At 50.3% G+C, this 13,818-nt stretch overlaps 1 protein-coding gene across 1 annotated transcript in view; it reads right to left on the reverse strand.

The window, feature by feature from the left end:
- Positions 1-794: 794 nt before the first annotated feature.
- The window catches only part of LOC8050797 (transmembrane protein 114), a 66,529-nt gene continuing 53,505 nt past the window's right edge, over positions 795-13,818 (reverse strand). Inside the window, exons 3-5 of the mRNA XM_029970687.4 lie at positions 7,522-7,659; positions 6,515-6,612; positions 795-4,192 (exon numbers count right to left, since the gene is read on the reverse strand). Coding sequence (XP_029826547.1) covers positions 3,923-4,192; positions 6,515-6,612; positions 7,522-7,659 — 506 coding nt within the window. The 3' untranslated portion in view covers positions 795-3,922. The remainder of the gene's footprint in view (positions 4,193-6,514; positions 6,613-7,521; positions 7,660-13,818) is intronic.

A 13,818-nucleotide genomic window follows, 5' to 3' on the forward strand; every position in this document is an offset into this window, starting at 1 on the left:
GTTGACATCTCGCACGAAATACACTTTTTCCGCAAGGGCGCCGCCATCATGAATGTCGTCGCTTCCAATATAGGCGAAAACATTGTTTTGCCATCGTCGCACCAGTACAATACATTCCGGATATAAGAGCAACCGTCACCCATTTTCGCTTTGCCTCACCTATATTTTTACTATTTGCAGGTTGAAATGTTTTCTTCTTTCCTCGTAGCCCATACCGAGTATGTCTACCAGGTGCCTGCCCGCGAGAGTAAAAGGTAGTGGCGAAATCCAAATTTGGGTACGGCAAGTGTTGCCTTTCCGTCCGCGGCCACCATTTTGCCTAACGCGGTATGTCGATGAGTGGATCGGCTAGTGCCTATGAAAATGCCGAGTGATAAAGTATACTCCTTGAGGTCAATATAAAATTATGCCAAGTATAGAGGCTTCCTGGAGTCGGAAATGCAACGAAACGTCGTAAATTCGGTCTTCTGTACAATGTTTTAGCATTATTATTAGATGTGCAGCGCCGAAAACAAACGCATTGTTGACAGACCACATGAACGTACATGTTCTTAAAGCTACTCAACGTCATTTCAGAATTGGTATAATGCTCGATAACTCTGCAGACAGCTCATAAATGGCTACGTACGAGCGGGAGACGAGATGGCGGTTCGAAGCACACGACAGAGTTGGCCCCCACTCTGCGATGGCCACCTGCCCAGCAACATTGAGGCACCTTTTTTCTTTCTTTCCAGACAGCCCGTATTATTCTTAGTGCGCGAGATAAAAAGCAAAAAAGTACCAGAGATGTTAGGCCGTTTTGCCGAAACCATTTTATTTTTCTACTTGTGACACGTGTTGCCTCCATTCCCTCGGCTCGACGCCCGGCAGAGCTCCACCACCATGGCACTACCGTAGACCGACCGAGATGACAGGGAAGTCCTGAGGGTTACCACAATAAATTGATAAAAAATACTCGTTACTATAGACACATTATACTACAGTCAAATTATGCGACCACGTCGCTGAAGGGGTAACCTAACATCTCCTTCTTTTCTTCTCTTTTCCCTTCGTGCAACACGCAGTCGAGTACCCCAGGCGAGTACCATGGTATACCATCTCATCTACCACATGAAACAGTAAAAAGACAAAAAGAAGCTAACAACACGCACACACATAGCGATCTCAACAAGTTCTGTCATGCCTCTGCAATCCTATACCCGCATAGTTTATTGCGTAGCAGCGCGGACATTCCGAATCACGGTGGTCAACACTGTCCCCAGTAGCCGGTTAGTAACCGGTCGTAGGAGCACGGATGCATCTCCAAGGCAGAGCGCGACGTCATCGGCCAAGATTCTTGTTCACCTTGACTCGCATGCCGCGCGCCCCTGGAGGAGGAGGAGGCGAGGATTCCTGGATGTCCGCCCACAGTCAGGGATGAACTTGACCGCCATCACTGAATTTTTTCCCCACCCGACAGGTATTTATTGGTGTTTAAAAACGGAGGAGGTCTTCCTCGTCTTTGAGTCGGAATGTCTGTCGTCCTTGGCGGTGTTAGTCAGGCATTCGAGACACCGCTCGCGGCGGATGAGGAGGTGAGAGGAGGAATGAATTAGTCGGTCCATCACGTAGAAAACAGCCTCTTTTGAGTAGCGAGGTCTCCCGAGGACACGGCGCATTCCTTGAGCGGCCACACACACCTTTTCAAAGCGAGAGTCCCGTGCAGTGCTGCGGAGGCTATAGACGGTCTGAAAGTACGGCATCTGATGCGGCCATCTTGTTGCTGATGTGTGTAGATTGTCCGATAGTCAAGCCTTGCTAAGGCGTGCCCACAGTTACCAGACTGGCGCCTAAACAAAGCATTTTACATCCGCGGTAGCCAGACTAGTTTTTGGAGCGTGGCTTCTTGAAGACGTCAGACGTTTGAAAGCACTGCCTTTGGGCGCCGCCATCTTGGGCTGCAATCTTTGTCTGCTGGGCTGTGGAACGCTGAGAATGCGCAGTAGCCCACTTCTATGAGACATCAGACGCCGCGCATGCATCGACTGCCCAGTGATTCGGTATTTTTTTTTCTTTTTGCCTGAGTGACAAGCGGTGGAAGGGTGTATATGGCTACAGCCTTTGCATCGGGCGGTAGCTTGCGCCATCTAGCCTTGCTAAGGCGGGCCCAGGGTTGCCAAGCTGGCACCCAAACAAAGTTTTTTTTTTTTTTTTAATCTACGGTGGCCTAACAAGATTATGAAGCCTGGCTGCTTGCAAACGTCTATATGCGGGATCCCGTTTTTTACAAGTCGGTGGATGGCTTGGGCAAGCGTGTAGCGCGGTTCGATCAAAATGATGGCGACTTCTCGCTGATGACACTGCTGCACGTCCTCCGGACTTTACTTGGCAACGTAGAACGTGTGGTTCACGGCGAAACAATAAGATGTAAACGGCAGCTTGAATGAGGTCACGTGCAAGGTATATGTATACGCGATGCTCAATTGTGCGAGAAAAACAAAAGTATTACTTCTCGTTGGCGATCGTAATTAAAACTAGACACGAGGGACATACACACACACAAACACAAAACACAGACACGCGCGCGCAAAATTACAATAAGAAATAAAAACAGACGCAGCATTGTCCCTGGATACTGAACTAAACATCGGCCCGTCTTTGTTGCTTTTTTTCGAGAAACAAATAAATATCTAAGAAAAAAATGGGTCAATCCGGTTAATAGCTTAGTCGCTGCGGCGTCCACCAACCACGCATGTGCGCAGTGACTCATCATAAAAAAGGGAATGTCGGCGTCCTGTGAGTAGTACCTTCAGTTGGATGGAGAAGCCCACCCCTATAAAAACCACATTTCCGCCATCGCATCCGTCGGAATTCTGAAACTATTAACAGTTTCATCGGGCTGTCCTCCGGTAGGGTGTATTAGTACATTCCACCTCCGGTGCAACGTCCGTTCCCCCTATAGTCTGAGACAAGTTAAGAATGTGCCAAATGAACACCACCATGTACCAACCACGACATCGACTCGCACCGCAGACCAGCCAGGAAAGGCACTAGCCACGACGAATTATGGGGCTTGTGGGCTTGTGGAAGGGAAACACGTTGGCGCGGCCCAGGGCTCGCGTCGGGGGACCGCGCTCGATTGCGGGGCCTGTTCGGATAAAGGTCCGTTTTCCTCAGTGTCCTTGTCGTCTTGTCGTTTTCGAGCGAGCCGCGTGCTCCGATTTCCACAGATGCAACGGTCGCTTCGGTAGCGGACTTGTTTGCGCTTTGCGGAGGAACACTGACTGGAGGTAATGATTCAAGCAGCACTGAATTTGGCCATGCATTGGCCAATGGCTAAAGAATGGCCATTCATCGGCCAATGTTTGGCCGATGGCTGATGGCCATAGGCCAATATCCAGAGAAAGGCCAGTCATCAACCAATGGCTGGCCATGTCTGGCAACTGGCCGAAGGACCGTTGGCCAATGATTGGCCAAATCTGCGCTGCTTGGGTCGAGGCTGTGGAATATGAGCTTTTGGCGCATCCTTAACTCGTATTTTACTGTAGCTTCGGGCGGGGTGCGCCACAGTCTGTCGCAACATAGGGTCGGCGGTGGATGCTCCGGCTCCAGCAATGGCTCGTTGCCCTCCGGCGGGATTGGCTGCGCCTGTGCCGAAATGTTGGCCGGGTTGGTGATCCACTAAGAGTGACGTCACGTGCGGGCCTCATCTTCCCAGTGGTATTGGCCGGGTGGCAAAGCACCCACCGCTGACCTTACGTTGCGAGTGACCACAGTACAGACCCTACCTCCGGTGCAACGTCCGCTCCCTGCAGCTCCCACAGCGCTGCACGGAACCTCTGAGAAGGAGCGTGGAACAGCCACCCGCCAGGGTTTGCCGCCGCCGGTTAGTCGGGGGCCGCGGGTTAGCGTTATGTACAAAACGAGGATCTCCGCCGCGGGGTCAGTATCCGTACGGCCCGTACTGCGAGCCGTGGTGGTACGCGTAGGGTCCCGGGTAGGCCGCGTATCCGTAGGGCGGCTGCCGCTTGTCCGGGTACACGGGCATCAGGTACTGCATGTTCTTGGCCTGGTCGGCCTTCTTCTCGCGGCGGAGGCAGCGGGCGGATGCGAGGAACAGGATGCCCGTCAGGAGGCTGGCGCCCACGCCCGCCCACGCGAGCATGTACGACCAGCCGTACGAGAACTCGGTGACGCCCTTGCGCCGGAGGACCTGCGTGAGCGACACGCGGGCGACGCCGCTCCTCACAACATGCACTTTGCGGGGAAAAAGAGGCGACTGAAGCCCACCTAGAACACAAGGCCTGCGGCATTACGTGTTCAATGGTGAATCTCCGACCTGCCGCAAGCGGCAAACGCACCGAAGCTCGACAAGAACCGCCGCAAAGTGGCGACGCCACAACGGACGCGCTTGACGCTTTGCGGCGACTCCCGTCAAACCACAGCGTGTTTGACGCTTGACCTTAACAATGACGTAACGCCCAAGCCTTGTCTTCTGAGCGGTATTTCCCACTAGCAATGACGTAATGCCCAGGCCTTGTCTTCTAGGCGGTATTGCCCGAGCTGGCTGTCGGCCAGCGGACACCCGTATATATACACCGGGACTGCCGTTAAAATATGTACTGCTTTAAAAGTTATAACGTTTTGTGTGTTTCGGGGTTATTCTTCTTCGAATTTGAAGTACCTGTTTTTTGGAGGGGTTGTTTTCCACACATATTCGTTGTTTTTTGGTGTTTGCTGTCAGACAAAGAAATCGGGGTTTAACGGGGAGATAATTTCGAATTAAATAGGACAGGGGCATGGGATTCCTTGCAACCTCCAGGCAATACGTGCGGGACCTGAATACCTGGAATACGTCCACGTACACCGAGATGAAGAAATGAGATAAGGTGTGTGCTTTCAAAGCAATAAAACTTCGTTGGATTTTCTTTTTCCAAGAAAAGCTCTAAATTGGTGTTTTACTGTTTTCACCGATTTTGTTTACACCTTCTCAGGGGGGTTAATTTTCGGGGTTTATCGGTATTTACCAAAAAAACGGAACCCTAATTACATAAGCTTAGAGGTAAAGGTCGCAGAAAAGGTTTTAGCTGGGAGAGACATCATTTTCAAGAATGGTGTACTTCAGGATATTGCCCAGGGCATTTATAGGACGCACGTACCGATTCTACAAATACCATCTGTAGTACTGTACGGTTTCCATCATGGGGCAACATCGAAAACACGATCGCTTGATGACTTCCATCAAAGCAAACTACGTTTATTATTCGGTGACAGCAAACCAGCTCGAAAAGAGAAGAGGGTATACCTGACGCCATACTCGTGAACAACTTTCTGCGGCGTTTCTGAAGTGAAGAGTGTGCACAGATATAACGGGCGCTCAAGATGCACACGCGCACATCCCCCCATAGCTTTGTCTCTACAGCCACAGAAAGTTAACCGCGAGTACACTGGTAAAAAATCATAGCAATGAATGAATGAAAAAGACAACTTGAGTAGTCAGAACACACTGATTACCTAGTATTCAGAATTAAAAAAAGCAACAGATGATCTAATCACTCAGATTTTGAACGTCCCTCTTTGCGTAAGCGACAAAAACATATAAAAAATCGGAAGCAAAACAGCAACAATCCAGGAAAGGGCCGTAGAGAGAATATAGGCAAACATTTAGAGACTCGTTAAGCGGGACTTCTTTTGTCTAAAAAAAGACGGATGACGACGCTTTCGTTCTCAAGATTACCAGAGAAAGCCCATCGCAGTACTTGGTCTCGCGGGCGTCTCAAAGAAGGGAACAGTGGGGCATTCCATGCGTGCACAAAATAGGCCGTTTTCTTTATTTTTTTTTAAACTTTAGTGCCGTCTAGGGGTTTATATAGCAAACTAACTATTGCCGTACTAATGGCAGTCTTGTTCATTATTTTATTCGGGCATCGTCACTTTTACACGACAACAGAGGACGCAATAACGGCTTCTTCCCCTCATATTGCTTTCTTATTTTGTTTTAGCTTCGATTGCGTCAACGGAAGAACAAGGCGAGTACGAAAGCCCTCGATATCAAACTCCCGTCATCAAGGTGCTTTAGAGAAGACTTTGGGCCAAAAGAGTAATTGCAGCCGAATCCGAAATATACGCCGTCGCAGCACTTATGTCTGACTCGTGCGTCCCGTTGTGCATCTGCAGGTTCCTTCGCGAGCCACAAGGCACTACATCTGTGACGTCATCACCGTGAGATGGGCTGATGACGCTGATTGGGCACGTGTGCTGCGTCAGCGTTCGGCTTAGCCCCGTGTCCAATCAACGCGTCGGAGGACGCTCGGCATCCGGATCCGGTCCAATGGCCGAGTTGACGCCATCCGACACGCGAATTTTACGTTTCATGGAGGAAGACGAGGATGTTCGCAGACCTCGATTATTCTAGGTGCATGGTGTTGCGTTGGATAGGGCGCAGATGCCGTTCAACACTCGGACGATGATAGTAATTAAAGTGACCAAAGTGAATTTGCTTACGGGTCTATTGTGTCATATCGAAGGAACTTACCGCCGGCCAATTGTAGACGGACATGTGATCATGAAGCTTCTTGAAGTCGTAGTATTCGACGCCGTGCCAGAGGCCCATGGCTCCGGCCACAGTGAGCGCTGCGAAGAGGAGGCGGGCATATCGTTTTCGAGAGACGCACTAAAGAGATGGAGCAAAGCCGAGACAAACTGCACGCTTACACAAGGCGACGTCTGTTTTCGTTGAGATATGAATCTTCATAGAGAAATGCTATCGTGGCGACAGCATAACAAGCGAGCGGTGGTCGTTCCGTACTCCAGCGCCACGTGCTCTCCGAAAGAAATGAAACTTTGTTATTTCTTTCAGAGATTAATCGGCGCGACACCCCTAGTTCTCGGTTAGAACTAGGGGTGTCGCGAACTTTTGTCGAACTGGATATTTAGGTCGAACTTTCGGGGTCCGAATGGTTCGAACCGGTTTGACGAACCTTGGATCTTTTTAACCAGATTCGACCGGTTCGACTTTGTGGACAGTGTGTCCAGACCTTTATACAAGATTTGGAAACTTTTTTCATGCAAATGGATATTTTAATTTTATGAACAGTTGCCGCAATTAAAAGAAACTAATTCTAATCACTGAAGAAGTTAATAACTTAATGCTGTCTGCTTATTAACTGAAATAACCAATCAGTGCTGCCCTTAATTCATCCCTTAGCCATCGCCATCCAATCCGAAGCCAACTGGCCAGCCTGTCGCGCATGTGCATAGCAGTCGAACCTGAGTGGAACCGTTGTCGAACTTTTCACAAAAGTTCGGAAAAGTCGAACCTGGCCAAACTCGAACCTCGACCGGTTCGCGACATCCCTAGTTCTAGTAACGTTGGCTTACGCCGGAGAGGCGCGTCCCGGCATGCTTCTCAATAGTCGATGGTCATTCGGCTGCTGGGAGTTGCGGAGTTCAAACAGAAACCGAAACTAGAGACTACAGTACGAGGCATTCCTCTGACCCCCTGATGTGAGCAGGCGGCGGGCGGCTGGAAGGCGGTCCTACCTGCGAGTATCTGGAGCAGTCCAGTGGCGATGATGTTGCTGTTCGAGCGCTTCCAGCATCCGGCGATGCCCGTGAAGAAGGACAGGAAGGCGAAGAAGAAGGAGATGATGAACAGGGCCACCACGGACCGGGCCATGTCTGCGAGGGGAAAGGGAGACGGCAATCTCAGACCGCTCACGTGAATCCGAAAGCCCCGGTCCCACTGCATCCTCGTTACGCCATACGAGGGACAGTCTGCTGACACTGAGCGAGACGCGTTTCTTTCTTCTACGGAGGTCCGGTCACGCTGATGATGCAACAACTCTCTGCAGACATGTTCAAACTTTCAAAGCATACATATCTGTTCTGTCACACATCTGTCATCCGCAGGAGGGGCGGATTCGTAAGTCAGGCTTCGAGACGGGTGGAGGGTCTGCAGAGAGATCTGACGACACTGGCCAAGCGTTACCTACATCTTTTTTGTTTCCATAATGTTTGCAAGTTCACCAAAAAAACACATTTCTTTGTAAAAAGTTGCCGTACGTATTTTTCTTTTCGCCAAAAGGTTGGCTTCTGAGGGTCATAACTTAAGGCATCTGGTCGCGCCCCCCCCCCCCCCCCCCCCCGCCTCCTTTCCCGTACGTCCCTCCATTAAATCCCCTGTCTAAAGCGAATACCGTGTCTCCTGTATACGAGCAGTGTGACTGGACCCTAAATGAGAGCTCCTGCGAAATTCGGAGTCGTTCATTTGAATAAAAATTGATTGACCACATTAACAGGCGCAGGTCTCAACTACCAAAGGTCGCACTCCGGACATTCTCCGAAGGCACTGAAGCGCAGAAAAATCGGGTGCCAATTACGCCGCCGCATATCAATGTCCTTCGCCACCACTCCCACTGCCGTCGGCGATGCCTTCTAGTAGGAAGGTTTAATAGATTGTTCGTTCCGAGGACTCCGATAACAATACCCGATAGTCCGCCGACGCACTAAAACTTTCTATAGTCCGTTCCACCTTCAGTCTGAGCGCAGTGGACGCCACAGGCCATCCCAGCCGATCCATCGCCGGGAGAAAATCGCGTGACCTGCCGGTTGGGCAGAGGGACACAGGGAGCTCAAGGTCACATGACACTCTCTCCACGCTGGATTGGCTGGGATTACTCCTAGCGTCCGCTGCGCTCGGACTGAAGGTGAAACGGAGTATAGTATTTGTGCAGCGAAACGGCTATTTCCGTGATGGCATCGGACTCTACAAGTAGTAAACCACGTCCGTCCCGAAAAAAAAAAAAAAGTGATACAAAAGGCGAAGGCTTAGCACACAACTAGCGTGGCAAATGTGGACTATATTGAGAGGCACGGTGTAAATAAATTATCAGGACCAAAACCCTTTCAAATTAAAACGCGTTCCGCAGTATAGTCAACACATTACAGTGTTGACTATACTGTAATCTGACCAAATCCCCCCTTGTTTGAATGTCCAGAAATGGACCTTCAAGGTATTATGAACCAATTAACAAATAAAAGTTGAATCTATACTCGAGGGTCCACATCAGGACCTTGAGGTCAGACCGCTACCAATTCGATAGACGTCAGTTCTCAATTTGTGGTTGTTCGTTTTGTTTCTGTTTGATATACCTTTAACCATAATCCATAATCTGTAATGACCTAGTGGCCCTGGGGGTATTTCATATAAATAAAGCAATAAAATAAATACACCAACGAGCGGGTCTGACGGGATATCGTTTCTGCGCATGCCCACTACGCTTTTTCGTGCACCCGATGGGGCCATATGCGAGCTTGTCTGTAAACAGCGTGACCAGAAGGCACGCAAGGTATACATTGCATAATGGACTTTGTTTGTTCCGCGAGGTAGGATAGAGGTCAGTCTCCCAGACGCACGGGAAATAGGCCCTCCCTCCCAGAAATCTGGCCGTAGCGTGGAAAGGGCCGCCCCAAAACAATGGCACCTGGTAAAAAAATATAAAAAAAAAAGTGAAAGCCGTTTACCACTCCCTGTAACGCCGAATTGGAGCGCAGCTCTTGAGGAGGAGGAGGGGAGGGTACTGAGGGCTAGGTGCTCTCGGGGGGGGGGGGGGGGGGGGGGTCACGTGACCTCCCCGAGGGCACGTGACCTTGGTGGGGTCACGTGGGGGCAAACACGTGCCCCCCTCAGAGGTCACGTGACCTCGGGGTGTCACGTGACTCCCCGGGTCACGTGACCAAAATTTTTCCGCTAGATTTAGCGGGGAAATGTTTTCCGCTAGATTTAGCGGGGAAATTTTTCCGCTAAATTTAGCGGGGAAATTTTTTCCGCTAGATTTAGCGGGGAAATTTTTTCCGCTAAATTTAGCGGGGAAATCTTTTCCGCTAAATTTAGCGGGGAAAATTTATCCGCTAGATTTAGCGGGCAAATTTTTCCGCTAGATTTAGCGGGGAAATTTTTTCCGCTAGATTTAGCGGGGAAATTTTTTCCGCTAGATTTAGCGGGGAAATTTTTTCCGCTAGATTTAGCGGGGAAATTTTTCCGCTAGATTTAGCGGGGAAATTTTTTCCGCTAGATTTAGCGGGGAAATTTTTCCGCTAGGTTTAGCGGGGAAATTTACCCATAATGCACCGCGCGGTTACGCCGACGGCGACGGCGACGGCGACGCCGACGCCGACGGCGACGCCGCTCAAGCCGGAAACAGGCGCCTAAGAGCTGCGCTCTAAAAAAATTAGCCGAGAAACGAACGAAGAAATTGGTGCTTTGTTTCCACGGTTCAAAGCGCCCTCTTCCAAGCGCTTCACTGCCGAAGACTTCGACGGTTCTGGCGTCATCCCATATAACCCAATGGCAATCCCATATACAAACTGCCGAGAGGTGTCAAAGCTTCCTGAAAAATCACGTAAATGTAACATAAGCACTTCAGACCCGAGCAAAAAAGGATATGTATATATATATATATGTGTGTGCGTGTTTGTGTGTGTCTGCGTGCGTGCGTGCGTGCGTCCGTGTTTAGACTCGTCAACCCCAATTTGCGACTGGTGTCTCCGCCGAACATGAGAAATTTAGCCAGTGCAGCACAACCGGTAGCCCACGGAACAGCGATACACCATACAGCGCTCTCAGTACGACGCCAATCCACATCCAAACGGGAAGAGGTGGGGATCAAACCCAGGCTCGCGGGGTTCTGCAGCACGAGCATTATTCGCTACGCGTGTTCCCGAGCCGCGGCGCGCTCACACACTCAACCACCGGGATCCAACACCGCCTAGAATAAGTTCGAGGCCCGCAAACGTCCACCCTCTCCCCACCACGGAACGTCACCGCGGTCGGATAGCGCGCAGCTCGGTCTTCGAACCCTAGCCCAATGCCGAGCGTCGTCCGACGCGCTGATTGGACGCGAGGCCCGGCCGAACGCCGACGGCAGCACCCGTGTCCAATCAGCATCTTCTTCGCTCGATCTCACTGCCGTGACGTCACAATTCTGCCGGGCAGGCCTCGAAGATTCCGTAGTCAGTTAAGAAAAGGCAGAGGGAGCCCGAGTGTCTTGGTAGTCGATCGGCAGCCAATCACGTTGCGGCATCATCGGATAAGAATGCCGACGATCCATTCACGAAACAGCAAGCGTGAACATACGAGGCGACGCCCTTTAAGCTGTCAAATCAATGACGTCATGCTATTGCGGTGGCGCTGCTGTCAGCACCGCCCGTGCGCAGACGTTTCCACTCACGCGAATCTGGTTTCTGCGCACGCGCAGTGAGCTTGTTTGTGCGCAACGTTCTGGTGTATGCGGAGAGCAAGTCGTCTGCTTCTTATGCAGGACTTGCGGTGACGTCAGCACAACGCCAAACTCTTATTGGCAGATGAAAAAAAAAAGAAAGAAATAGTGGGTAGGGTGGACCTAAAAGCATCTATCATTAAGGTCTACCCACAATTTTTTTTTCTTCATTCAGTCAACCAATAAGAGCTCGGCGTCGATCTGTCGTCATCGCCACAACTCCTGAGCAAGAAGCAGACGACTTACTCGCCGGATAGATAGTGTCCATGTGTAACTCGCTGCCCTCGAAAGACGCGTGCACCAATCCAGCCCCGCGTCGCGTACACCAAAAACGACCGATCCCATCCCGATGCCCCCACCCACCGAGTTTCCCGTGTATGGCCCTACTTTCGGAGGGGTGTAGCCGCTCTTCTCTAGTCTTCCCCGCCCCACAAAAACAAGACCCAAAGAAGAAAAGCGAGACTGCCTTAGCGAGCTAGTCAGCCTCGGTCCGGGGGAACGGACGCTGCAGCAGCAGAGTGCATTGCTCGTCGTGCGTGAAATCTATTTACGGGTCTTCCTCGTCCCCTGGAAACAGAACCGCCTCGGCGCGTTCCGGGCCAGCGCTGATGGCCGGGGCACGCTCTGGCAGCTTCCACGGAGCGCCGGCCCCGTCTCCAGAACGGTCGCCCCCTTCTCGGCTTGACCCTTCGGGGGGGCATCGGCGGGTATGCGTTCCTGGACGCGGAACAGAGCCCCGGACTCACGACGTGCGGTGTGTGTCGTGAGCCTGACCTGTAGTTTGCTTCGAGGGGGGCTTCGGTCGTTCCGTGGGTAACCCTGTGTCAACGGCCATCGGGTAATCTCTCCGCGTGACTCGGTGTCTCTCTCTGTGGCTCGTCCTCCGAGGCGCTACATGCAACCGCGGACGTGTTGTCGCCATTTGTCCACCCCGTGAAGACATCGGACGGCTGCGATACAGTTTACGATTTGTCCCGAGTTTTAGTGTGTCCTCGTCTGTGGGATTTCTTCTTTGTTTTTTAAACAATGAATCTGTGTTTTATAGCCGAGTTCCACGAGAAAGCCGTCACGAAGAACCATTACGCGAAATCTACGTCATATGACTACGTCACGTGACCTCCAGTCACGTCATGTTAGCTCATCACCTGATGTCAATTTGTCTGTTAAGTGTAGCGAGCAAAGTGACGTCACGTGACCACGTCATGTTTTCTCATGTCACGTGACATCCACCTCGCGAGGTGGTAATTTGCGCTGAACACATTCCGTGGCCCTCGTCTTGGTCAGTATAATCAATCTTTTGTAATTTTTTTCGACCTTAAAAGAAATTGAGAGGGTATAAAAGAAAATAAAAGAAAAAGTGATAAGCGATTGGGTGTGAAAGATTGGCTGATGTGTCTTGTTATCGGGATACGTATGTATTTTCCGAAATTCAACCAGTCGAAACTAGCGCTTTAGGGTATAATACGTCCTTCTTCTAGTAGTCGTTTGTGTTTTTAGCGCTTTTAATTCTCTGCAACAAAAAGCGCCTTTCTTTTCAGTTACGAAAACGACAGGTTTTCCTTTTGGTCAAGAGCTCAAGATCGAGAAAACAACAGCTAAAGTCAAGAAATATTGAACGTGTCAAGCGGTCCTGGGCTCTGGAGTGCGCGACAGCAGTACATTTATTTGTAAATTTTTCTTCATTTAAGTGCTTTCGCATGATCAGCATGCTAAACTTCTCTGGCTAAGTTGAAGCAAGAAATAAATATCGAGGGCCATCAATACGGACAAGTTTCAGTGGGCCCCTCCGCCCTCTTTTCCGACATACAGCCGACCCTATAATCTAACATATGCATTTTGATCAACATCACCCCCCCCCCTCCCCCCCCCCCCCCCCCCCCCCTCTTTCCCATCCCCCGGATGAAAATTCTTGGCGCTGCCATTGACCAGTTTGGATAATGAGAACATCATTAGTGACACAGTTTCGGATGGGAAAATTCAATCATTCAATCAGTATGAATATGATTATTGTCAATTATCAATACATGTTCAACGAAAACTGCGTCTGGGCAGTAAAATATACTGCGATACGGTATCATTCTACCATACGTTTCCATGACTTGCAATATTTCGGTCGAAGCCTGCGAAGTTCTCTGACTGCTGTAAATTCACTCAAATCTCCCATCTAATTCCAGTCCGAGTCACTTGACTGCAGATACCGTCGAGCTTATTGCCCACAAAATGATGATAAGTTACTCGGTTCACAAGCACTGAGATATATCCTTTTCGTGCCGTGAGTACTTTGAGATCTGAATAGCCGCTACCAAGACATCTTCACAACTACAGACGCTTTGAACACTCGCCAGATCACAGCCACTATTGCTGACCTTAATTCTCCTGTCTTACCGAGTTGCTGCCAGTGAAGCGGCCTTTTATGAGCTTCCACCAAGGCCAATGCTGGGGAGAACGACACAGTATAATCTAAAATTGCAATAACCTGCCCCGCTGTGGTCATGATGAGATAAAGTAAACTCAACAAGAGGAAACGCAAACTGAAGGTCGGCTATGGCGGCGACCATGT

The sequence above is a fragment of the Ixodes scapularis genome, unplaced genomic scaffold, assembly GCF_016920785.2.
Source record: "Ixodes scapularis isolate PalLabHiFi unplaced genomic scaffold, ASM1692078v2 PGA_scaffold6__148_contigs__length_123643588, whole genome shotgun sequence".
Lineage (NCBI taxonomy): Eukaryota > Metazoa > Arthropoda > Arachnida > Ixodida > Ixodidae > Ixodes > Ixodes scapularis.